The sequence below is a fragment of the Falco biarmicus genome, chromosome 11 (genome assembly GCF_023638135.1).
Source record: "Falco biarmicus isolate bFalBia1 chromosome 11, bFalBia1.pri, whole genome shotgun sequence".
In the NCBI taxonomy this organism is placed as follows: domain Eukaryota; kingdom Metazoa; phylum Chordata; class Aves; order Falconiformes; family Falconidae; genus Falco; species Falco biarmicus.
Genome location: NC_079298.1, coordinates 21,635,431 through 21,659,550, shown reverse-complemented (window position 1 = coordinate 21,659,550; position 24,120 = coordinate 21,635,431). Strand labels below are relative to the sequence as shown.

The 24,120-nt window shown below is 39.3% G+C and overlaps 2 protein-coding genes across 3 annotated transcripts; both read right to left on the bottom strand.

The window, feature by feature from the left end:
- Nucleotides 1–716: 716 nt before the first annotated feature.
- On the bottom strand, nt 717–12,554 carry DR1 (down-regulator of transcription 1). The gene is made up of 3 exons (XM_056356067.1): nt 11,884–12,554; nt 6,149–6,312; nt 717–2,878 (listed from the first exon to the last, which is right to left on the bottom strand). The coding sequence occupies exons 1-3, from the start codon at nt 12,101–12,103 to the stop codon at nt 2,732–2,734; spliced, it is 531 nt and encodes a 176-aa protein (XP_056212042.1). The 5' UTR covers nt 12,104–12,554; the 3' UTR covers nt 717–2,731.
- Nucleotides 12,555–14,338: 1,784 nt separating this feature from the next.
- On the bottom strand, nt 14,339–24,064 carry LOC130156638 (retinol dehydrogenase 8-like). 2 transcript variants are annotated; one of them, XM_056355229.1, is made up of 7 exons: nt 23,477–24,064; nt 21,412–21,480; nt 20,111–20,276; nt 18,726–18,901; nt 17,549–17,642; nt 15,699–15,882; nt 14,339–14,779 (listed from the first exon to the last, which is right to left on the bottom strand). In XM_056355229.1, exons 2-7 carry the CDS (start codon nt 21,440–21,442, stop codon nt 14,546–14,548), a joined length of 885 nt encoding a protein of 294 aa, XP_056211204.1. In that variant the 5' UTR covers nt 21,443–21,480; nt 23,477–24,064; the 3' UTR covers nt 14,339–14,545. The 2 variants fall into 2 exon arrangements, with proteins under 2 accessions (XP_056211204.1, XP_056211203.1); XM_056355228.1 differs by lacking the exon at nt 23,477–24,064 and having other exon boundaries at nt 21,412–23,027.
- Nucleotides 24,065–24,120: the final 56 nt, after the last annotated feature.

Genomic DNA, 24,120 nt, shown 5'->3' with positions numbered 1-24,120 from the left:
CACCCTGAAACAAGCCCTCAGAATAATTCTGGAAAACCCACAGATAATCTCATCAACTCAATATTTAAGTAACAGACACATCCTTATACATGTTTCTTTGGAGACAAAGTAACAGTACAGTTCACTAACCAAACTTTACACGCTATGTATCTGGCGTACCAAAAAAATCAGGGGTACCACAAACTCGGGAGTCTCCTGTCTGAACAGCTAGCACATGGAAGCACCATAGGGAAGTGATAAAAAAAAAATTCTTAAAAGAGTCTCTCCTGCAACTGCTGAGTTTTCTTTTCATACCTGAGGTGGAATGGCTGTATAAGTAAAGTAGCGTCTAAACAAGACTAAATGAAATGAATTCAACAGGAGACTAACATACATTCTTACTTCCCCAGCCTCTGCCTGTGGTCTTTCACTTCATTAAACTGGAAGTATTTCAGTAGGTTATACCTGACCTACAGGGGTTTCTTGTCCAACTTTTCAAATTAAGAAGGTGAGGTTATAAAAACGCATATGTACAAAATGCAATTCTCAAGAGGAAAGAGAGCAGGTCAGAAATACTGTTTGCAAGCATTAACAACCCCCAGTGAACAGCAATGCCTTCCAACAGCACTCAGGTTGTAAAGACTTTGGTCACAGGAAACGTTCAGTGGGTCAAAACAACAGCGGAGGTTAGGTAGCCTTAATTTTCCTTATAAATGCAATGAAGACAGACTATTCAGTAAATATAAAAGCAATTTTATAAAAACACATCAGAATTTTATTGCTTGAAGAATACAGCATATGAAAAAGCACAAGAATGTCCAAAAGAAAGGTCACAAGGATCCAAACATATTACACCATACATACTAGATGCAGTAAAATGTTAACCTGAATTCTGCATCAGAAAAGAAAGGTGTGAAAATATACCTAATATTATTTAAAAGGAAAAGACTCATTTAAAATATAAAGTGTGAAGGTGTTACAGTACAAATTAGAAAAGCCAACACTGCACATTAACATTGTATCACTAGACTAGGTTTTTCTACCTTTGGTACTTAAACCTTTACAGAAAACCACTTCCTCAGTCAAACCTTGCCTAACATATTTCATATAGTATCCACAAAAGGGGTTTTGTTTCTTTTTTAAACTTAAACATTCAAACAAATACTTCTGAGTTTTCACTGCATTAATGTGTTTAAGGAAGAGTTCACATTTATTCAATATGCAACTTAATACACCTCAAATTTAAATGAGAAGTCACTATGTGACTGAGATCTGAACATACGCCAATTGTACCCTGTTCAGATCTTTATGTAAAAACGGGCACACCATTTTCTGTTTGCATCCTTATGTAAACAGACTGCTGCATCCCTCCTCAAGAATTCTAGCTCGGGCAACTTGCTGAGGTCGTTAAGTCAATAAAACAATCTACACTGTTAAGAGAGCTATGGGATCATCTACAGCAGCATGCAAGTGGCTTTTCTAGTCTGCTCAGATTAGTGTACCAGAAGATATGCCAGTATTACTTCAAGTAACACATTAAAACTCAGCAATGGACACTACTGTGCTTTATTTCAACACAAAGAACAGCTGCTCATCCATTAATCAACAGAATTTTCAAATCAACTACCAAAAGGACTACTACATAACTTCTGTTCCATGTATTGCTGATCACTCTTGGGGAATAGTTTACCAAAAACCTGGACTTACCTATGAACCAATCTGAATGAAGAAAATGTTATCTTTCAACAAGGTATCTTAGTAACCCAGTGGCAATCTAGTCTGGAGAATGTTAGCATTATGATGACAACAATGACTAACAAAGGTTAAATAAATTCCCTCTTTTATGGTAAGCATGCTCTTAGCTTCAGCTTTTGCCTTCTTAGGCTTGAATCATTCCTAGTTATGTCAGTGGAACTGAAACAATTTTGTTTCATCAAGTTCCAGCTTTGTATTTCAACAATATGAATAGATCTGGACTACAAAATACCATCAACAACAGTTAACATTAAACTGGAGTGAAGTAATAGAAGAGTTAGTTCTTCAAACCAGGCAGTCTTTGAAGTGAAATAGTCAGTTAGGACTGTCAAAGGATGTCATAATAAAAACATGGGTTTATTTTTTTTTCACCCCTATACAAAAAAAAAAAGACTGAATTTGTACAACTCCTATTAAACATACCTTTTCCTAGCTTGGTGAAAACGTATCATTTTCAAATTTTAACAAGTGTGGTATTTGAGCATATATAATATTTATTGCCATATACATCCTCATTTTAAAAAGAACTAGGAATTCAGACTCTACTATGCTGAACTCTTGCTTTTTTCCCCCGTTAACAGATTATGTCTACTGCACCATTCCCCCAAAAAACAATTAAAAATTCTAAGTAAGATTTTATAGTTTAGTTAAAAGGGAAGAAATGCAAATGTGGATTTAGAGCTTTTTGTATAAATCTCACTATATTTTATAAACTCGTTTATTGTAACACTGTTTATTGATCAAATAAATGACGCACTGCTATCTAAAATTTCCATATACACCATTAAAAATCCAAAGTTGATATGATACTGAACCTTAAATTTCCAAGAGTTCAAAAAAAGACAGTTTATACATGTACAGCACACAACAGCAGACACCCCTAGAATACCAATTGCCAGTCCATGATGCATACAAACTTACAGGTAAGCATTCATTTCACTGTTTTCATTGTGCAGGAAAAATACTTCTTAGTAAAGACAAACTCAGCTGGTGAATTTCAGATATCATCTTCGTCGTCTTCATCCTGAGAGGATCCTGCCTGATTGGATGCACTGGCTGAGGCAGCAGCAAGCTGTGCCTGTTGAGCTGCTTGTTGCATCTGTAGCCATTCCTGCTGCGCCAGTTCTGCTTGCTGTTGTCTAGCCTAAAGACACGAATTTAATTGTTAAGGCCATACATAGCTTGGTGAAGGATCTCTAGAGCACCTTATCTTTAAAAGCAGTTTTATCTGCACCTGCAGGTCCCTTTTGTATATTTTTTTTATTAATTGTGCATACAAAACCACATCTGGAAGTACCTTGATTATTTGTACCAAGATGATTAGCTACATTGTCTCTTCCTCTGAAGAGGCCACCATTTGGAGGCTTTGCAGCTACAAAAAGAAGAGGCAGGAGCTAGTGTACTTAAGTTCCATTGTAAGGATCGTGTTGAACCACTTCCTAGTGGAAAAGCTGAGGTAAAGCAACAGAAATTTTAGGCTTCAATTTCAAGGGACCTTAATACTCAATCACAGTTCAGAGATGCGAACTGCCCTACTTTGTTGATTACAAATACTGTAATTTGCAATTACAAAATCATCCAAATGTACCACAAAGGCACACATTACCACAAAAACATAACGAAAGCCATTATCTTATTTTGCTAAGCAATCTTTGGAAAACGGTAAGGTCTTCTCAAATTCAGAAATGCAGACCGAGGATGGCTTTGCTACAGAAAGGTACAGGCCTCCACTTAACGGTACAAAATGTACTAACACAACATTTCAAGTAGTTCAGCTGCTGACCTCTCATTTTTCTATCCAAGGTTTTCACTCGTTTTGCAGCAACTACTGATTTCAACAGTATACCAATCAATTGTGTTAAAACTTCAATTTCTATTCTGAATGAACATTAGGAAAAAGTTCTTAAAATTAAAATTCTTCAGCCTTCTTTACTTATCTACTTTTACAAGTCATCACTAAGACTGTAATAATTTTTCTTCCAAATCCCATTACATTACACTCACTGAACTTTGCTATTTATTTCCAAACCATCAACAAATTTTACTTCTGCAAACTTCAAAATGCCAAAAGATGATGCTTTGGAAAGCAAGCAAAACCAGTTTATCTACTTAGCAAAGTGAGAAAAGGGAGTCTCCCCTTATTATAACAAGTGTCACATTTCCTCAGTCTGTGCTAGTGTTAAAAGAACACACTTTTATAGAGGTAGAAATCTCTTCTCAATGAAGACGTTTCAGTATTTCAAACTTCAAGTGGTAGTGAAGTTACAAGGGTTGGAAAACTATGACATTGTAAAGTTTTAAACAAAGGAAGACAGCAGCATCTGTACACCTAAGAGAGACAAACATTTATCACACACAGTGTAACAACAGAGCTCCTACTGACTCTGCTACAATTAAGTTTACTGTACACTTAACGAGGTCATACACATGCATGCACTGGGTAACAAGAAGCTCAGCACTTCACACTGGACGGATCATTTTGTCAGTGCCTACCCTTACTGACATATTTATAACGATATCACTTAGCCACTTGAAAAATGGAAAAAAAAAAATTCCATTGAGTTTTATTGACTAAGCAGCTTTGTAAGTATCTAGTAAACTTAACTCATTTATTGCACAGATGAACTTCAGGAGAAAGCCTCAAAAAAAGGCCTAATCTGTTACAGCCCTTGTCTTGCACAGAAACTTACATACATGCACAAACATCAGGATAAGCCATTCTCCTGATTTCAAATATTTACAATCATTCAAACTATGGGCATCAAACATTCGTAACATTAACAGGCAAGTATTTTAAAACTAGAGCAAGAAGTCAGCATTAGTGTTATGCTTTAGATTATTAATAAAATTAGCATAAACATGCACTTGTATAAATATTCTTTCAAATAATTACAGTACCTCCAACAGCATATCACAACTAGATTCTTTCAAATATGAGACTGCCAACTTTGAATCTAAGCAGAAGTTCTCCATGTTACCAAAAACTATTTTGAAAAATCATTCATACAATCTCGTCAAACTTGCATGCATTGCCTTAACTGAGACATTAAGACACAGTATTACAGAACTTTCAAAGAACATACCTCACGGGGTCATTCCTTAGATAAAGTGGGGCTTACATAAGGTGGCCACGGTTTCAGCATTTTTATTTTTTAAAATGTTACTCAGGAGCTAGTACTCCCTTAACACACCTTATTTTTGCTGCTTTTTTACTGTATATATCATTCTAAGTTATTTGAACCAAACAGTAAGTAAAAAACAGGTATCAAACTGACTGTTATTTGTAAATCTTACCCTTAATCCAGAAGCAACCATATTAGTCTTTGTAATGTTAGTACAGTCAAAAAAAGTTAGGCACACATGAATTCATCGTAACTAGTTCACTGCATGTCAACAATAGCTACGAGGTATGCTGAAATTTTAAATGCCGTAAAATTAATCATGCAATTAAGATTAAAACAATTGGCATGCTGTAATATGAAAAACAACAGTTATTGTTTCAGTAACATACAAGTATAGTGGAGAGAAGGTCACAGTAATCAGACACGATAATGCATAACTGAGTAAGCATTTTCACCAGAGGAAATTAAAGTAAGAAAATTGAGAAAATAAGACTCATGCTTTGGGTAAGAGGGAAAAAACCATCACTTAAGTTTGTGAACATCTCCAGTGTTAAATGATTAAAAGCCAATTTTATTTATTTATCTTTCTACACTATTTTTCTTTCTACTGTTCTCTTAGTTTAACAAGACCACCATTCTCTAAATGATCCAGGAAAGCTGGGAGGGGAGAAGGCTGGGGTGAAGGAGAATGTGTGTGTGCGTGCCCACATACAGTATTTGCAAGGAAATGCTCTTTCTATGCCTGAACTGCCTTTTTAATTTTTTATGCAGGAATTCGCTCAATTAAAGTCTTGCCAAGAGTAAAGGAAGATGAGAAGGGACAAATTAGAAATTTTGAACAATTAAATGTTTCTTTCAAAGCCTAAGCAATAACATTTATGGACTGATGGCCAGAAACAGAAAAGATTCACTTTAATGATCAAAACTGGTAATTTCCTAGAACACCAGCTGTCATTCTTTTATTTCCTCAATCAACTAATTCTTAATGCATTCTCTACAGTAGAATGGAAATACTTAAGTAGCAGCAAAAAACCACGGGTTTTAAACCTGGAATATAAAATTAGTCTGTATACAAAGCCCTGTATGTCAGATCACAGATCTAACAAGTAGCAGCATCTTATTCGTTTACTTTACTTTCCCCAAATCAAACAGGCCAAGGTCAATGGCACCTTAGACGCCGCAGCAATTCACAAGTAAGGGGATACTTTGTGAGGTGTGCACATGTTTTTGTGGCACTAGATCTGCAGCGTTAATTATTCCAACCTCATCATTACAAGTACTGCTTCACTTACTTTTGCAAATAATTCCTGTTGCTGCCTTAGAAGCTCTTCTTCCGGAATGCCGAGGTTCTCCAAGCGTGAACTGGCCTTTCTTCTCTTTAGTGCTACTGTTTTGCATTCTTGTAAGACTTCTTTTACTTCACTGATGTAGGAGCCAAACCCCAAACTTTCTAGTGCTAGAAGGAAAGAAAACACATTGTTTATCTTTTACAAAGCTTTTGAGAACATATATCTATTTATTTAAACAATTTTTAAAAAGCAGTAGAAGTTTCATCACTTTTCTATCATCTGGTGACAAAAAAAATCTGCATTTATAAGATCTGACAGCTATTTCCCCCGTCTCCTCTCCTACACCATTTAAGAGTGCATGTTTTCAGGCTAGGAAAGTTAAAGGTAGTCAAGTACAACCAAAGTCCACACTTGCAGAGGATTCAGGGCTTACAGATATATTTTACTAGAGGCAGGCATTATTCTTCAAAGGACATCTTTCTCCCATCTTCTAAATATCCAAATTAAGCAAAGTTTACACAACTAAGAAGTTCTTTCTATTTGAACCATTAACCTTTAATCTCTTGGGGATTCTCTCTTTCCAGTTTTGTTGCAAGCCTTCAGTGGAAGGCAAATTAGCAGCCTATAACAGAGCAAAAGTGATGCATCTGAAATGATCACAAATCCTTCATTAAGGAAGAAATAATTAATATTATCTCAGACCTATGACTTTTAGCTTGTCTTTTAGTATCTAAATTCATATTTCACGTGCCAAAAAGCTTGAAATGCATAGTTCAAAGTTAGATAAAATTATGTATAAACTTTTTATTGTTTTAGTTTTCAACAGAAACCCTCCTATTTAACTCCACATGAAAATGTATTCAGAAATTAAAATCTTGTACTTTTATCTGCCCCAAAAAAACCCTGAAATGCAGCTATATCCTGCAACAAGTGTTTTTAACTAATATAAACTAATAGGAAAGACTATAAAAACCCAGGTAGAACATGTGACAAAATGCACACTGTTTTCCAGTTCACCATTTACTACAATATATCTCCACATATACACACACCCCAAGGTGGAACCTATAACAGAATAAGCTAGAAATATTACATAAACACCAATTATACTCTGTTTAATAAAACAGCTGGTTCATTTCCTGTATTTACACAAGTCAGAGCTTTCTTTACAGAACGACATTTTTTAACCTTTATCTTACTTTATTTTAACCTTATGTCACAAGCTATTCAAGAAATAGCACTAATATAAACTGCGTAACAGCAATCATCAACTTGTTATGAACAAGCTCTTGGTCATGCTAACTCACACTACATTTTAACATCAATTTTGTAAGCAACATTTTCCTACCCACAATTACGGCAGGATGCCATTGTATCATGCACCTCAACAATAACCCAAAGGCATTCTGTAAGTTTTCAGCTTCCAACCTGTACTATGGACAAGGAGACAATTAACGCACTGTCTTCAATAGGGCAGCGCAGTGCAGCTGCCCAGTCATGCAGGACCACCATTCCTTTAACAGATAACATTTGGCAAATGAATTTACATAATACCTATTTCTTAAGAAAAACAAAGTTAAAAGACAAACCAATTTAAAGGTAATTGGTTCACTTCAGAGACAGTATGCCAGTTCAGTCTCAGCTCACACACACGGACAACAGAAACACTTTTTTCAACTGGCCCACAGTTTCTGCAAGAACTACCAAAAACCTTCAGAAACTTGTTTAATCCAACCTCAGCAGATAGGAGGCAAATCCATGTCTCATGGTCCAGAACTGGTTATCTAATCTGTCTATGAATATTTAAGAACTCATTCCATTTTAAAATGTAAACAGTAAATCCAGTAAACTAGCTAAAGGCATATTTTTTTTTAAACGAAGTGTAAAATTTTTTAAGAACTCTAGAAGTCTAACATCACGAAGACAAAACATCATAGCAAAACCATAGGTGTTCATCAAAAGAAAATTCACAGTGATCAGGGTTGGCAATCTGCTGCATCAGAATACGACCAACTGCCCAATCTGAAGTCAAGAGCAACATGTGTTTCCACAGAAATTTTAAATGGCCCTTAAAAGAAAATAAATCAATGGAAAGAATTTAGTTACGTATTGAATACAGCACACTAAAAATACGCAAAACGAAACAAGTGATATAACCAAGACAGATTTGTACAATTGTTCAACATGATAAAGCTATAAAGAACCATACATGCATCATAGGTCTAGTGCATAAAAATTCTGCTGGCTGTGAAACGACTCAAGAAATTTACTGTCATCTTGAAACACACCAAGGCTTTACCAAACAAATGCACGGAAGGAACACGAATCCCTTTATACTAGCACAGTGCTGAAATGTGGGACAAGCAATCACTACTTAAACAGAGCTACTGTTCCACCAAAACTCAGTCTTTATTTCTTGAGTCTGAAACCTACAAGTATACCCAGATGGCTGTAAATCTGGTATCTTACTGAGGTTAGAATGTCCAGACCAAATTTAAACAACGGAATCCCAAAAAAAGCCTGTTTGGGGGGTATTTTTGGTGTGGTCTTTTTTTTTTTTTTGGGGGGGGGGGGGGGGCGGAAGTGCAGGGGGAGGGAATTGTGGTGGTGGGTGTGCAGGGCAGACTTCTCATGTTTACAAACACCAAATCACAACTACCTTTTTCCCAGTTTCCTCCCACCCTTAATGACTGCAAGAAGGTGCAGATTTCTGATTAATCAGGTAAGCATAATTAGCCCTAGATTTGGTTTTTATACAATCAGGTCATTCATAGCTGAGATTTTTAACTTTTTATGCTCCTTTCAAAGAAAAATAGCTTCCAAAGTAAAATCCCTAACATTAACAGTTGTTTGAGTTTTTTGAATCTTAAATACCAACGTAAACATTGTCAATATCCTAACAGCCCATGAAAAGAAGCTACAGGATTTGCCATCAATCCACAGCCTACTTTACTGCACAACAGTTCTACGTAGATCAAGTAATCAACTTCACAAAAATAGTGATTCAACATCTCACCATTTTTAGAATTCAATGAAAGTTTAATTTCTCATAAAAAGCCTTCTCCATCACCACTCACGTAACTATCAAATGAGGCTATTTTCTGTTCCATGACGGAAGGATATTCATTTGCTTATTAGAGTCTCAGACTCACAGCTGGGTTCCTGATAGCAGGATTCAGCAATAAACATGGAGACTACCTCCACTTATGACCGCTGCATAGCCTTGATGCCTTTGGGTACTCTCCAGGGAAGCTGCTTTGTGTTTTATCGCTAGTAGTGAGTGCTTGGCATAGCCTGAGTACATCTATCAAATCGGACCTCTCGCGGGACACAAGAAGCCTCTGCTTTCCTTTCCCTATGCTGCTGACAGCACCGTGCCAGTCAAATGTTTGCGCTACTGCACAATGAAATACCGCGGGGACTTAGTCTATCTGAAGCATAACCCAGTGGTAGGGGGAAAGAGTTCTAGCTCAGCACGTGGCCACAATAGTTTCAATAGTGCAAAGGAAGGTGTGTCTTAAGCACCACTGCTGCCAAACAGGTAAGTACACAACAAAGTGCAGTTTCACATTACCTCTAATACAGTCCAATGGCAAGGTGTCACCAACTGCGGAGCGCCTCTCTCCCCTTCCTCCTTCCCAGTGAAACACCCTTCCTACTCCTTGCTTCCAATCTAGTCACTTCTTGTTTACAGGAATAGTCAGATCAGCAAACTCACCTGACAGAAAACTGCTCCCTCCCAGATTCTCAAAAAGCCACAGGATCAGTTACATCAGCAATTGCTAGATCCAGCTCTAGGGAGGATACAAAAAGATTCCTCTTGGCAGCACCCTGCGTTGAGGGTGGTCCAGGTATGATGTGATGACCATTAGCCTCATTGTACTTCTAAATGAACTGGTTCAAGTATTCAAAAGACAAGGTATCTGGATGACTACAAGAAATATATTTCAATTACTTTGTTAGCATTATTGTCGTGGAGCTACATTAAGGGGCAGTCAAAATAGTAAGTGTGTAGAATGTATGAATATGGATGAAAATGCTGAAATACCACGACTATACACACATAACCACAGTTCCCAAAATCAGCGATCTAAACCCTCACACCTCACAGAGGGATCATCTGCCAACTGACCAGCATCTGGAAGAAGCTAATAGCAATACACCTCCCTAGAGATATCAGCAGCAGAAAATCCAAGAACAACTCCTAGCATCTCCAAAGCATTACAGAAATGGATAGGTCTCCAAAGTTCACCTTAGCAATATTTGACTAAGAAGTACAAATCCAATTTGAAAATTTCTCCTAATTCTCCAATCTGGTAACACAAAAGCCAGAAAAATACCTGTTTGGGACCACCTGATGATGATGGGCACATGCACGTTGTGCGTATGCACACACACACATATTAGTTTCAATTTGTTTTCAAAAAAACCCAGACTAACCCTAGGGCAGCAACAGATGAAATCTTTCCTAAGTACCACCAATACTGGGCAAAAAATACTTTCATCTGTGAATTCTTTATTGTCCTCAACCTTGACAATCATGTCTATTCCCGTGTTAAGAACTAAGCTCAAGTGTTTTGGGTGTCACTTGAAGAAACTTTCTGTATTAAGAAGCATCATGACCAAAGTATGCTTCCATGTGCAAGCACAAGTTTTACTCTTTACATCCTGAGCTTCTGTGACAGAATTGCTTTGCTAAACTTTCAGGTCCACATATATTTTACTTAATATTAAAGCTCATACATGCCATGTATTTTCTTTTGCTGTTCATAATTCAGTCAAGTACTTTAAACTCTTCTGGTATGCAAACTGATATAATCCAACAGTACTGGATATTTTTCTTTTGTTCCAAACAGAGAATCATTACCAAAAAAGCTCCACCTTTTTTTTTTTTAAAACTAAGTTCGTACCATCATAGTCCTGAAAATTGCTCTACTGCAAATAATACTGTTAGTATCTCTACCAAGCAGCAGAGCAAAGTGCTCTTTCACTGTTACTGCTACAAATTTATTTGGAGCAGACACTGGTATCAACCACCTCTGCTTCAGCAGCAAAGCGAATGATTCCTGAGAAAAGATGCCTGTTGCAGACTTTAAGACGAGTCAAGGAAACTCCCTGTTTGTAGCAGAATTGAAAGAAAAGCAAAGAAGACAGAGAACTCCAATTCAAGCAAAGGAAATCAACAGCAAAAAGAGATGCAAGGGCGTAAGTTACGTTTAAATGCTTTTTACAACAACTACAATGCTTCACGTTAAACTGCCAGGCCCCCAGGACAGCGCTAGAGGGGTATTTTAGCGGTATTTTACTCCTCAGAGAGCCCAGACAGGGCGACTCTGGATTAAAGCCTGGCCCTCACATACTCCATCGTACGCCTTTTGTCAGTCAACAGTTCGGAAGACATTTAAAAAAAACTCAGGCTTTTAAAACAGGCTGTCAAAGAATTCCGTATGGCCATTCGCAAAAGCAGACCTCGCCTCACAGGTACGAGAGCGACGAAGGGGTTCGGTGCCCCCGCCGGGGGGACACAGCCCTGCCCGCACGCAAAGCGGGAGCGGGGCCCGGGCACCCCGGCAGCCGCGCCGAGCGCACAAAGGCGCGACCCCTGCGGCGGGCCGGGCCGGGCAGCGCGCACCTTCCCCGGGGACACCCCCTCCCCCCGCCTTCTGCCTCCTCACGGCCCCACAGACCGCGGGGGCGGCCCCGGGCCCCGCCGCGGCGGGCAGCCGGCGCCCGCTCACCCTGTATGACGTGCTCGGGGGAGATGGTTTTCTTCTCCGACTTGTTGCAGATCTCGTTGGCCTCGGAGGAGATGAGGTGGATGAATTCCGTGCAGCAGTTCACCACCAGCTCCCGGGCGTCGTTCGCCACGCGCACGTTGGGGAGCGTCTCCTTAATCATCTTGTTGATGGCAGCCCGGGGGATGGTCAGGTCGTCATCGTTGCCCGACGACGAGGCCATGCTGGCTGCCGCGCGCCCCCCGGGCGGCGCTCCGCTCCCGCGCTCACGGGCTCCCCCTCCGCTCCCGCCGGGGCTCCAGCGCCGGGAGCCGGCCAGGGGCGGGCGGGGCCGCGGGACGCGGCGCTGCGGAGGAGCGGGGAGCGCCGCCGCGGGGCGAGCGGGCCGGGCCGGCGGCCGCCGATGCGCGGGGCCGGGAAGCGCCGCTCGGGCTCAGGGCTGCCTCGGCCGCGGCGCCTGCCACTGCCGCCTCCGCCACATCCTCTGGGCACCGGCGCCGCCGCCTTATGAACGGCCCGAGGAAAGGCCGGCCGCCAGACCACCCGCGCGGCGCGGCGCTCCCCGGGCGGGCCCCGCGCCCCCCTTCCCCGGCGGCGGCAGCGGCTGGCCCGGCGGTGAGAGCGGCCGCGAGGCGGAAACGTTCCGACTACGGGCTCGACCTGCCAGGGACGTCGCTTCCGCCGGAAGTCGGAGCGCGCTTCCGCCGGCTGGCCCCTCCCGCCCGGGGAGCGCCGGAAGCGCGGGCGGCACCACGTGCGGGCGGTGGCAGCGGCGAGGGCCCCGCCGCCCCCCACCCCCACGCCGGGCGCGGCTCCGCGGCCTGCCCGGGCCCGCCGCCCCCCTCGGCCCCCCCTCCCCATCCCGGCAGCGCGGCGGGAATTGCTGGCCCCGGCAGCCTCGCCGCCGAAGCGGGACAGGCGCCTGGTGCTCGGCCCTTCATCCGCGGCCATCGCCAAACGTGCTCGGCCTCCATCCGCGGGGCCCCGTTGCTGCCCTCATCCCCTCACGGGCAGCAGCATAAGGGCTGTACGAAACAAACCCAACCGAGCCGCGCCGGTGCCTGGGGGAGGCCCGTTAAATCCTGCGGTCCCGGTGGCACCTGGCGTCGTTGTGAGGCCAGGGAGGCACACAGTAGAGCTGCCCAGCCCCGGGCTGCGGGCCAGAGACAACGCACCGGGGCTGTAACGGGCATTACCCCCGCCACCAGCAGGCCCTGCTCGGTGGCTGCCCTGGCCCCCCGGCTCCGGCTGCACGGCAGGGCGCAGAGTGGGCCGTGTGCCCTTCAGCTCCAGCAGCACCCCACTGTCACTGAATTCCTGCCTTCCCAGCTGCTGTTCCCACCTCTGCCCCCACCCGCGCACTGATGTTGGGGTGCAGGCAGCTGCCCGGTGTTTAAGGGAGGTGTGAATTCCCAGTGGAACGCAGGGGAGGGCTCCAGGGTGCTGTTCTCCAAGTGCCCTCCTGCCTGCGGTCCTAGGGAGGTCTCTCCATACCCCACACCTCAGGGCTTGCTAAACGGTCACGATTGCAAAGCGAGCCCAGTGTCACCTGAAGTGCTTGGTATCCGCAGAAGCTGACAGTGCAGGGGCTACTGCCTGGCTCCGCTGAGCTAGCCTTTGGGCAGATGCAGGGCCGGGCCACTGCAAGTCCCAGCACGGAGCTGGATCTAGGCTTGGTGAGAAAGTACTGAGGGAAGGAGAAAGCCAGATCCCATATCCCCTGTGAGCTGCAGCTGAGCTCTCCCAGTAGAACAAGGACTGCACCAAGAAACCACGAGGCAGCACCGAGGGAATGCTGGTGGTCAGAGAACAAGAACCCCTTGCTGGAACAGCACTTAAACCCATGCCCCCCGCTTAGCCTCAGCTGAGTTGGTGGACTAGGGTGAGGAAGAAAGGGAAAAAGACCTTCTCCTCATGCTGGAATTTGGGTTTAATATATACGTAGCTTGGAAAAGGAAAGCATGTGGCTTAGCTTCAGCCACTCACAACAATTAGGCAATTGATGGATTTAAATTATTTCTTATTCATAATATTTTGTTATTTTTGCAAAAAACAGTACCCAGACTGTAGGAAGATACTTTATTTGAAGATGTTGCTGTCCACTATGTAGAATAGGCCAGTAACTGTTGCCTACAAAGGAAGCATTCAAATATATATGAATAATAAATATTATATTTGTGACATTTTAAGATTGATGAGACTTTGTCTTAACGTTACTGGTAAATAGATCTGATTTCTGAAAATGAGAATGCTATAGTGATTGAGGGATTACTGTTCTATTAAGTAAAATGAGAAAATATTTTTTGATATTAAGAATCTATTTGCCTACAGTACACATCTCTGCATGTATTATATTCTAATAAGTGAAGGGGATCAAATTAATACTGAACATACAAGTATCAGTCAATGGCCATGTTCCCATGAAAACAGCTCTCTAAAAAGCAAACACTAAACAGAATAAACCTATAGCTGAAGGATTTTAATTTCAAGGTTCTGCAACCGTAAAGTTAGAGATAAACACCCTAGGCTGAACATCTTAGCTATGCTCAAATAAACACCTTGAAAGCCTTTTCACAACTACAGAGCAAAGGCATTTGAATAACAACATACAGCATTATCAGTAGCTACAAAAAGTAATTCCAATTTTCACTATATTATCTCATACTTATTGTGAGGGTTTTCCCAAGTCAAAGCTCTTTCTACTTCTCCACCTTAGCAATTTGATAAAGTTAAGACTTGCACTGAAGATTTTGTCATGATGAAAAACCATTTTGTAGAATGTATCAATGGGTAGATCTCCATTTGGATCTGCGTATTTCAGAGTTGTCATTGGAGTATACAAGGTGTTGGTCTGATGGCGAAAAGGTGGATTTTCTGCAAGAATTACCTTTACTGTATGCTGTCAAGAATGAGAAATAGAATTGTTAAAGAACCCTTACCAAAATAATAATAACCAAGTTTTCAGTTAACCAGAGGAAAAGCTGAAGAATAAAGCGCTAGAATTAAGTAAAACCCTGTATGTAGTTTTATTAGAACTTCATTAGAAGTTTTTCTTAAAATATTTTTAAGGCCCTAAGAAGTACTACTTATTTATTCTTATTCCTATTTCTGTTTATCTATACCATGGTGATAGCACCTTACACCTAAGTATCCTGAATAGTCCTTAAAAATTATGCCTATATGCCCACAATAGGTAGATCCTTCCTTTTACAGTTCACTGGGAAAGGACAGAACAGTGCACTCTGTGGCAAGATGAGAGAAACTTCAGCTGACACTGATGCTGCCCCTTAACAGCAAGCACCTGAAATCATTGCCGCCTCCTACAGCTTGCCTAAACTCGTCTTCCTGCAGGAAGCCCCAGGCACCCGAAACTACATCCGTGTATCTTCTCTCGTGCCTTGGTGGTCTGGGGTAGCTGAGTGAACTTCCCATTAGCAGTGGGATTACTAGTGAGATGGAGGGGAGAGCAGCTTTAACCAATGGTGGGAACCCTGTGTAGATGTATGGTACCACTACAGAATGTTCAGACTTCAGTAGATGATGTATAAGTGCATCTAAGACCTCAGTGGCATTGAAATTACAATTCCTAGTTGTTTTCAATACTTCAAAATAAATATTAAATATTCTAAAGGATTTTGTTTAAAACTCAAGATTCTCGAGTTTTTAAAAATAATTTTAAATTGTGTAGGTTACATTTGATTAGATCTAATGCCTCTACCAAAAAAAACCACCAACCAATCAGTGCATTCATAAATGACAAAGGTGGGGGAATTTTTTTTTTTGAGAAAGAAGAAGATAGAGGCTTGTCGATGAGTTACCTCTGCAACGTCTTCAGCACTTTGTCCCAGGCTCTGGAAAATCTGTTTGTAATTTTTAAGGTAAATATTAGTAAACATCTCAGCTGTTTCTCCATCTGCAGCTGAAAGATCCATTTTCATTCCATCTTCAAACACTTTTCTTTCAAACTCTGTAACCACCGGGCCTGGTTCAATCAAACTTAACCTATTTAAAAAGCAAAGATATACTGGTTATTGACTGCTCTCTGTGGAAAACATACCCCTCAATCCTTCTCAAAAGAAGAATTGCACTGTGAGTACATTTTAGCAAGCAATACCAAACAGTATGTTCTGTAAAGGCAATTCATACCACATCACTTGTTTCATGCTCCTCCCCATCCACATGTGGCAGTAGAAATCTGTGCAGCTTAAATTTCAGCAAAGTGCTGTAACTTAATTCACAGCAGAAGTCAGCGCAGTTGTTAACTGCTATCTCACAGCTGTGGAATATAATAGACAATTTATCCCCAGGAGCTTATCAAATATTAAGAAAAATAATCAAAAGATTATGACAAATTCACTACTTTCTGGACAAAATCCTATACATATATATATCTGTGTCTTTCTTATACCTTTCTCAGAATAATACTGGAAGTAGCTGCCAAAGATGGGGGAATTGCCCAAACGTGATTTTCTTTGTCAGTTAAATAATTAAAGAACTGTTAAACAATTAAAGAACCCTCCACAAAATATTATAATAAAAATCAACATGGAGAATTTTGCTGTGGGTGGACAGATTTTGGCTGCTGCCATATCTGGAAAATTTTATTTTGTTCAGTATTGTATTTATTATAGAAATACAGTTACTGGTCAGTTCTTTTCTCAGGCAGTAATTACCCCCAGCCACTACAGTTACCAAAACACTCTCTGGGACAGGATGTCTTCCTAGACTTAAGTTCTGATCAAGCTATTGACCTTGACAGCAGAATTCCAGCTGCTGCTGGAACTGAAGCCTTTTCTCTTGCGTCACTTTTCACACTGGACCTTGAACTTTTGCCATTCTTTCTTTTTTTAACCTCCTTTTTGCTGTGTCTTATACTCTTGAAATCTTATTATGAATTCTGGCATATCCTGTGTATCACTACAGTTTATTTATTTTAAATCCCTCCGAATTTTTCAGAGTGGTAATCAAATATCACAGTTTGGATGCTGCTTTGTCTCTGAAATCCCAAGAGAGTAGCTGTCTGTTCCCCCACAGCACCAGGACTAAATGCTTAGGCACACAGAGATATTTAAAAATTGTTGGACTTCACACAAAAAGTAGTAGCAGAATTACATGAATGTGAATATACATGTGACAAGTCAAACCCCAAAGTCTCACAGACAATGAACAGGACCATTTTCTTAAATACTGTCTTCAACATTAAGAAATAGTCCACTACATTATTCTCACTTCTCACTCCCACATCTTGTCATTTTAGGTATCGTGTCCTGTGTTCTCTCTCTCTGATAAGCCCTTGAACTCTTTTGTTTGTGACTTGCCTAAGTAGTATGTTATCCTTTCTAAAGGAAAATATTACAGGTTGATATTATAAATTTATTCCTATGATATTGTATGCAAGAATCTGTTTTCAGTTACATAAAGGTTGTTTAGCTTTGGATAAAACATAGTTTAGCTGTTGAAGAGAACAGATTTATTTTATAGCATCTAGATCTTTTTATTTGCTTACATAATGTGAATAACGCAGACATTTCTATGCCTTTTGTGATATACAATGTCCATGGGTTCTGCAATCTGTTTCTCCTAGACAGCAGCTTCAAAAATGTTTGCTAGCTCTGGATATATTTAAAACTGTCTAAAATACAATTTACACCCATGCATCAATACTTACTGCAGTTTGAACTTGAGTGCTTGTATAGCTAAACTTTCACAGAATCCTTCCACAGCAAACTTAGATGCAGCATAAACATCATTAAATAAGATACCTGATGGCACAAACAAAACATCCTGAGAATGTGATTATATTCAACATACCAGTAGTTTAGTTTTAAAAATTCTTCTATTTTCCTAAAATCTCTACAGTCTGGCTGGGAAAAATTAGAAAAATCCTTGTGTACACTGAATCGAAATACAATACTGATTGTTCTGCCTATGTTCTCTAAATTGCTCATTCTAGGAAAGGATGCTTCACTAATGCTTTTCTTCCTCCTAGCTGATGCTGTGATCTCCTTGGATGATATTAAATATTTTGTAGTCTAAGATATTAAAGCGTCTGTACATACAACACCATCTGCATTATTTATCAGCAAGACTTTAATAGGCTACAGATGAACACAGAAGCTGAGTGCAATACCAAAGATGTGATTATGCAAGAGATCCAGCTTGCATCCGAGTGATTTAGAAAAAGCACTGCACCAATCCATTTAGGTGGGAGGCAAGTACTGCATTAAACAGTAACAACTCTTGCAGTTTGACTTAGGACCCTTGCTCACCAGAATAATCCAGGTTAAGATCAATGCCATGGTAACAACAGAAACAAATACAGCTAGACCAGATGGAACACAAGAGTAGGAGCATCATTATCTGTTGCTAAAATTAGACTCCGTGGAGTTTTATGAGAGGAGAAACTTTACAAAAAAGTGGTACAATTGTCCAGGACATGATTGGATTTTATTCCATTATTATTGTGCAGAGTGTAGTAAGCATGTTTGCCTGTCCCCATAATCTTTTCCAAAAGGAAAAAGAAAAGTAACACCAAGCGTGTTTTCCGGGTAATATAAATTAAAATAATTTAAAAAAAAATAGAGTTTGAGTTAAAACTAAAAAAAATTTAAAATTCACTCTGCAGGTTTGTTGTTAAAATATCTTGAGTAGTTGTGTAGAAACATTCTACCTAGATAGCATAAAAACACCAGGTCTTAAGTGCTAAGCTTTTTATAGTTGGAACTTCAGCATTAGAAAGCACAATATACTAGCTCCTAATTTTATTTTTTTCAGATAAGAAGAGATAAGCTTTAGATTTTGAGTACTGAACTCCTAGCTGAAACAAACAAGCAAATGAACTTTGCCTTGTATTCCCATAACACTGCTTATTATAACTATATGCCCGCTCTTTCTCCTCTTCATGTCAGGCAAAATCTCCTTCAGGAGTCGAACCAGTCCAAAGAAGTTGGTATCCATCACGGTTTTCATTTCATCTATGGTCTGACATTCAATAGGTCCAATGAGCCCCATTCCAGCATTGCTAACTGCACAAAATGGAAGACAACGGTGAGCGATAACCTCTATAAACATTAACTTGTAGTCTTTACTGGAAAGCATTTGAAATTAAAATGAAGATTAACAATTAATTGATCCTTAAAAAAAGGATTAAAAAAATGTTATTCTGTCACTAAAGCTTTGCAAATACACTTGACCTTTTTATTTTGAATTATGCTTTTAATCCAGTTTATCTCATTTTGCATTTTTTAAAATTTCTGATTATTCCTTTTCCTTTAAATTCTAAATGGTTACATGAAAATGAGCCAAGAATTATCTGTATTTGTTTATAATTCAGCATTAAGAATTAGAAGCTAAAGTCAATACCCATAGGAATGAACACAAGTCTTCAATTTATTCCAAAAGTTCACAGACCAAGCCATATTTTGCTTTTTCTTTTGTTCACATCTTCAAGAAAAAAACCCAAAACCACAACACACACTTCCATTGATTTTTATTTGCCTCCTGAATGCTTGTAAGTGGGGAATGATGGCTAGAACTGGCATTCTGCACTAGAACTAGTATGCCAAATTAGAGTATAATGCACTTTGCCGAAGAAGCTTATTAAGCAGTGCTTTAATAATTAATCAAAATAAAGACAGGCCAATAATTTTCTATTAGAGAAGATTTAATAGTGGATGGTGTAAGCAATTTCCATCTTACTAAGATATAAATATTTACTTTTAGCAAAACAGCATGAAAACACTTCTTGTTGAATTTGTGAGGTACAACTACAATTCTCAATACAAATTGAAAATACCCTTACTTTCTTTGCATTTGTTCTTTAACTTGATAATTTCCAAATGCTGCTGCTTTCTTAGTAGAGAGAGCTGTTGCCTTCACTGTAAATATGGCTACGCTTAGCCAATAGAGCAGAAAGTCCTGTGCATGAAAATGCCAATTTCAGCAAAAGTTGTCTTCTCATATTTACTAAAAATGCATCATCTTATCCAAGACACTTCTCTGATCATGTTCCTCCTTTGTAAACAGGGAAAACAAGCTTCCCTATTTCATAGTAGCATGGTGAGATTTAATCCACTAATGTCTTTGTGAAGCCTTAAGAATTTTGAACAGGATACCCTATGTAACTATTATTACTTTGATAATTTAAAAAATACACTAATGAAACTTCAAGGGTATTCAAATGATGTTAAATAGAGAACAGGTATCTGTTTATAACATACACATCCTGTACTTGCCTAGGACATCGATCCTTCTGTCAGGGATACTATTCACACAAGTTTTAATAGACTGTTCATCACAGACATCCAGTTGTTTTATTTCAAGGGTTTTGCCCAGCCTGTGACCTGCAGCTTCCTCGAGCGGCTCTTTCTTGGCCAGATTCCGCATTGTGGCATACACTGCAACACACCAGAAACAACAGTTATAAAACCTCTTCTGTGGTGGTCTTACTGAGAAGTATTGAAGAACATCACTTTTACATCTGTATCTTAAATATCAGCGATAAAACCCAGATAAAAACTTGAAGTAGAAACAATCCATTTTCACCATAAATTATCACTGATCTCCCAGAGTCTGGTTCTGAAATCTTCAAGAAATTCAAAAGAGGAATTAAACCATTATACACAATGAAGAACATGCAGCTATGAAGATAATATTATCACCAAAACTTTAAATACTGGGTATCAAGTTATACTGCTGAATCGTTTTTAGGTACCTAAAACCTAATTTTGGATTCCAGCTTTTTTTTTTTTTCCCCCAAATCAGTCAACATACTTGGCAGAACCATAATTTTATTAAAAAGAGGAAGATAGATGCTTCCTTAGGTTGCAGAAATGTCTATTTTTGCAAGCTACTTCTCAAAATATAAATTAGTTTTATCATTATTGTCCCAGTTACCCAGAAAACTATGAATCTGCATCCAGTCAGCAGTAAAATACTGTGAAGGTTACCATGAGAAACTCAATTACCAGAGGTTACTGTACTCACCCTGCCATCCATTTTCAACCATTTCAATGCCATTTCAAAAAATCCCATTTTGCAGCAGAAAGACAAATCCCAGCCCCTTTGTTCACCCTCTTATGCCTACACAGGGTTGGAATAATTAAATGTGCTTTAAGGTAAAAATGGCAAATTTAAGAACTGTTTTCATTTCTTTGGTCCTCAAATAGGCATGTATATTTCATTCAACAAAGATTTCAGTAGCCAGAAGCAAAGCTACCTACAAATGTGAATGTAAATCCAAGGTAGCATACTACAGACATTTTCAGCTATTTGCTTCATACGACCATCTTTTTCTTTCTGCTGCAAACTATTCAGTTCAAGTAGTTGTTCAGCTTCAACACAGGTACAGTAATAGCTGCTTACAGAAAGTGGTATATTTTCACTGTGCTGTAATTTCTTGACAGTGAGAGGAGGGAAAACTAACAAGAAGCAAGTCAAAGTGAATACAATCACATATTCACAGAAAAAAAAATAGTACTACTGCACTGAAGAATATATTTCTATACAGATAAGTAACAGATACATTATTACCTTTAAATCTTTTCTGTTCATCTTTTGCCATTTTTACAGCTAATGCCAGTCCAATTCCTGAGGAGCAACCTGTAATGAGAACATTTCTTCTTGCCATTCTTTTCAGTGAGTGGTCCAAGCAAGAGTTCTTGTTCAGAGGAGCAACAACCTGAGTGTAGCTACACAGTATAGCGTCATTGGCCTTTAATGCTGTCCTCAGCTTTCCTGAGTCAACAAATCTGAAAATGCATACCTGGACCCTGCATGATTAAGGGATAATCTCCAGCTCGACAAAAACAGAAGCAGATGCTCCTGCATGAGGTTATAATCTGCATTATCAACATGGACTATACTTAATACAAAATTTGATTAACCTTTAAAATGAAACATTTGTAAGCTATGTGGATTATTTTTTTTTTTCTGTAGTGGAATGACCTACTGGGCAGAAAAAGCCTTGCTACAATTACAGTCTGTAGTGTCAGGTCTTCCACTCATGTCTATACAAAGTAAACTGCACCCAAAATGGGATCCCCCCCCCCGAAGGTGTTCAGGCTTCCTACACTTAGAGCACCTGCCTCATTCTTTTGCAACAGATTGACAAATAGATTTCTTTCCTGATGCCTTACTATTGTAAGATTCCTAACAGGCTTTACAGAAAAAGTAAATACAAATACAGGATGTAGATTTGGAATGAGACAAGTTGTTTAGACAGATTCCTCACATCTCTTTTTGGCACTGTTCCTAGCCAAGAATAGAGAAAGTAAGCAGGTATGCTGGCAGCAGAGAACAGCCAGGAAGATGTTGAACATACCAGCTTCACTACATGGAAATCCTTTTAAACAGCTTCTGTTCTCCAATTGACAAGTTGGGGGCACAAAAAATTTTAAAAAGAAAAAAAACAACTAGCATGATGTCTGACTCCATTTTAGTTTTGGAGAACATATGTCACCAACTTTGCATGTAAGCTCTGAATTAAACAGAGGGACATTTGGACTGGCAATTTGGTGCAATTTACGTTTACCAGAGTAGGCACACTACATTCAGAAAGAAAAAAAAAAAAAAAAAAGTCTTCTGAAATTTATAACCCATCCTGGGTGACAGAAAAAGAATCACCGTAATAAGCAATTAACCTTCTCTCATTGCAATGCCATTATATATAGAAAAGTGTTTTCCAAGGTTCAATAATCCCATGTTAATGCAATGCAGTTCAGAAGAATGAACTTATTTGTACAGATGTAAATTGGTTAGTAACTCAAGAAATAGGACTCTACAGAAACATTAACTGAAGTTACCAAGTTGGGGTGGGGGAAAGTCCCTCCTTTCCAAAACAAATCACTTGAACATTGTAACAAGCAGAATCAGTAACTTTCCAGGCAAGCAACAAAATAGCAAGACAGCATCCAAAGTTAAAGAGAAAACGTAGTTATGATTCTACTTATTTATCAAGTTTGACCCACAGTTTTACCAGAGTGAGTATGCAGATACACAATTTTCATGCAAATGCCATTTAGCCGATTCAGATATTAGGCAAATTGCTTTTGCTGCTCATGCACATTTATATTTAGTGCATGTAGGAGGAGCAAGCAAAGCTTTATACAACACTACGGTAGTGGAATGCCACTAGTGGTGTGATGCAACTGTAATTACAGATTGGTTACATTTTCCACTTGAAATCCTGGTTTGAAAGGCTTACATGTTCCTTTGCTTTAAAAAAAGCTGTCTAAAATTTGATGCATAGATTTTTAGCCTGAAGGCAAACTGATCCGGCTAAAGAGAAGAAAAAAAGTAAAGTAGTTTAATATTTTTCAATTATTACACTGATTAACCTAATTCTACTATTTTTCATTTACTAGTATATAAAGAAACAAATAGCTTGATTTAAAACACACACTATATTTATTTCCATAAGTAAATAGTATTTTTTTGCTACATCATAATTTTCATAATAGCAAAATAATGTGAAACTGCAGAGATACTTCAGATGACCTTGACAATAGTAGCAAAATATATGCCTGGTTTTATATAACCACTTATAGTAGAACGGTTGCCATTTGTGCACCATTTGCATAAACAGAGAAAGACCTACCTGCTACCCAAGGAGCTTAGCGCACTTCCACCTGCAGAGCTGCTGAAATACAATAGACAGGTTTGTTGGCTGAGATATACTTTCAATCTACAAAACACTTAACTCAGGCCTAATCTTTAAATTGCAATACATTCAATTCTGTTCCTCTGCTTTATGTCAAGTAATTTTAACTTATTTTCTGAAGTAGGGATCACATGTCTTAATGCACATAGGTCACGTGTACATCAGACTCAGGTTTCAGCCTTATGACTATATGTATAATTTCTGATGCTCACGTAAACATAAAAGTATTAGAAACTGAGCCACTGGTCATTTGTACTAATTAAATTGTGTAGAACTTTTGGAAAACTGGAAATAATTAAGTTTTAGAGTACATAGTTATGATGCTGTTTTACTCAACAGTAATTTTTGCATGGATTTGGGTGTGTGTGTGGAATTCAAGCTTTATGGCCCTGTTCCACACCCCTTTGCAACTGAAAGGTACTGCTTGGAGTAAAGGAAACAGGTTTTGCTAGTATGTATGATCAAATCAATGTCCTAAAACATCTAACAAGCAGGTCAATTTTAATAAGATACTGTGTCTATAACATTGCAGGTGTAAAAAAAAAAAATTTCCCCCAAAAATTGTTAATAAGGTAATACCA

Coding starts and splice junctions, on each gene's coding strand:
- LOC130156638 (XM_056355228.1), bottom strand. CDS start 21,508: ATGGCAAGAAGAAATGTTCTCATTACAGGTTGCTCCTCAGGAATTGGA. Junction 15,883..17,548: donor GCACTCAAGTTCAAACTGCA/GTAAGTATTGAT, acceptor CTTTTTAAATAG/GTTAAGTTTGATTGAACCAG. Junction 14,780..15,698: donor GTGCTGAAGACGTTGCAGAG/GTAACTCATCGA, acceptor CATTCTTGACAG/CATACAGTAAAGGTAATTCT.
- DR1 (XM_056356067.1), bottom strand. CDS start 12,103: ATGGCCTCGTCGTCGGGCAACGATGACGACCTGACCATCCCCCGGGCT. Junction 6,313..11,883: donor CCCCGAGCACGTCATACAGG/GTGAGCGGGCGC, acceptor CTTTCCTTCTAG/CACTAGAAAGTTTGGGGTTT. Junction 2,879..6,148: donor AACAGGAATTATTTGCAAAA/GTAAGTGAAGCA, acceptor TCGTGTCTTTAG/GCTAGACAACAGCAAGCAGA.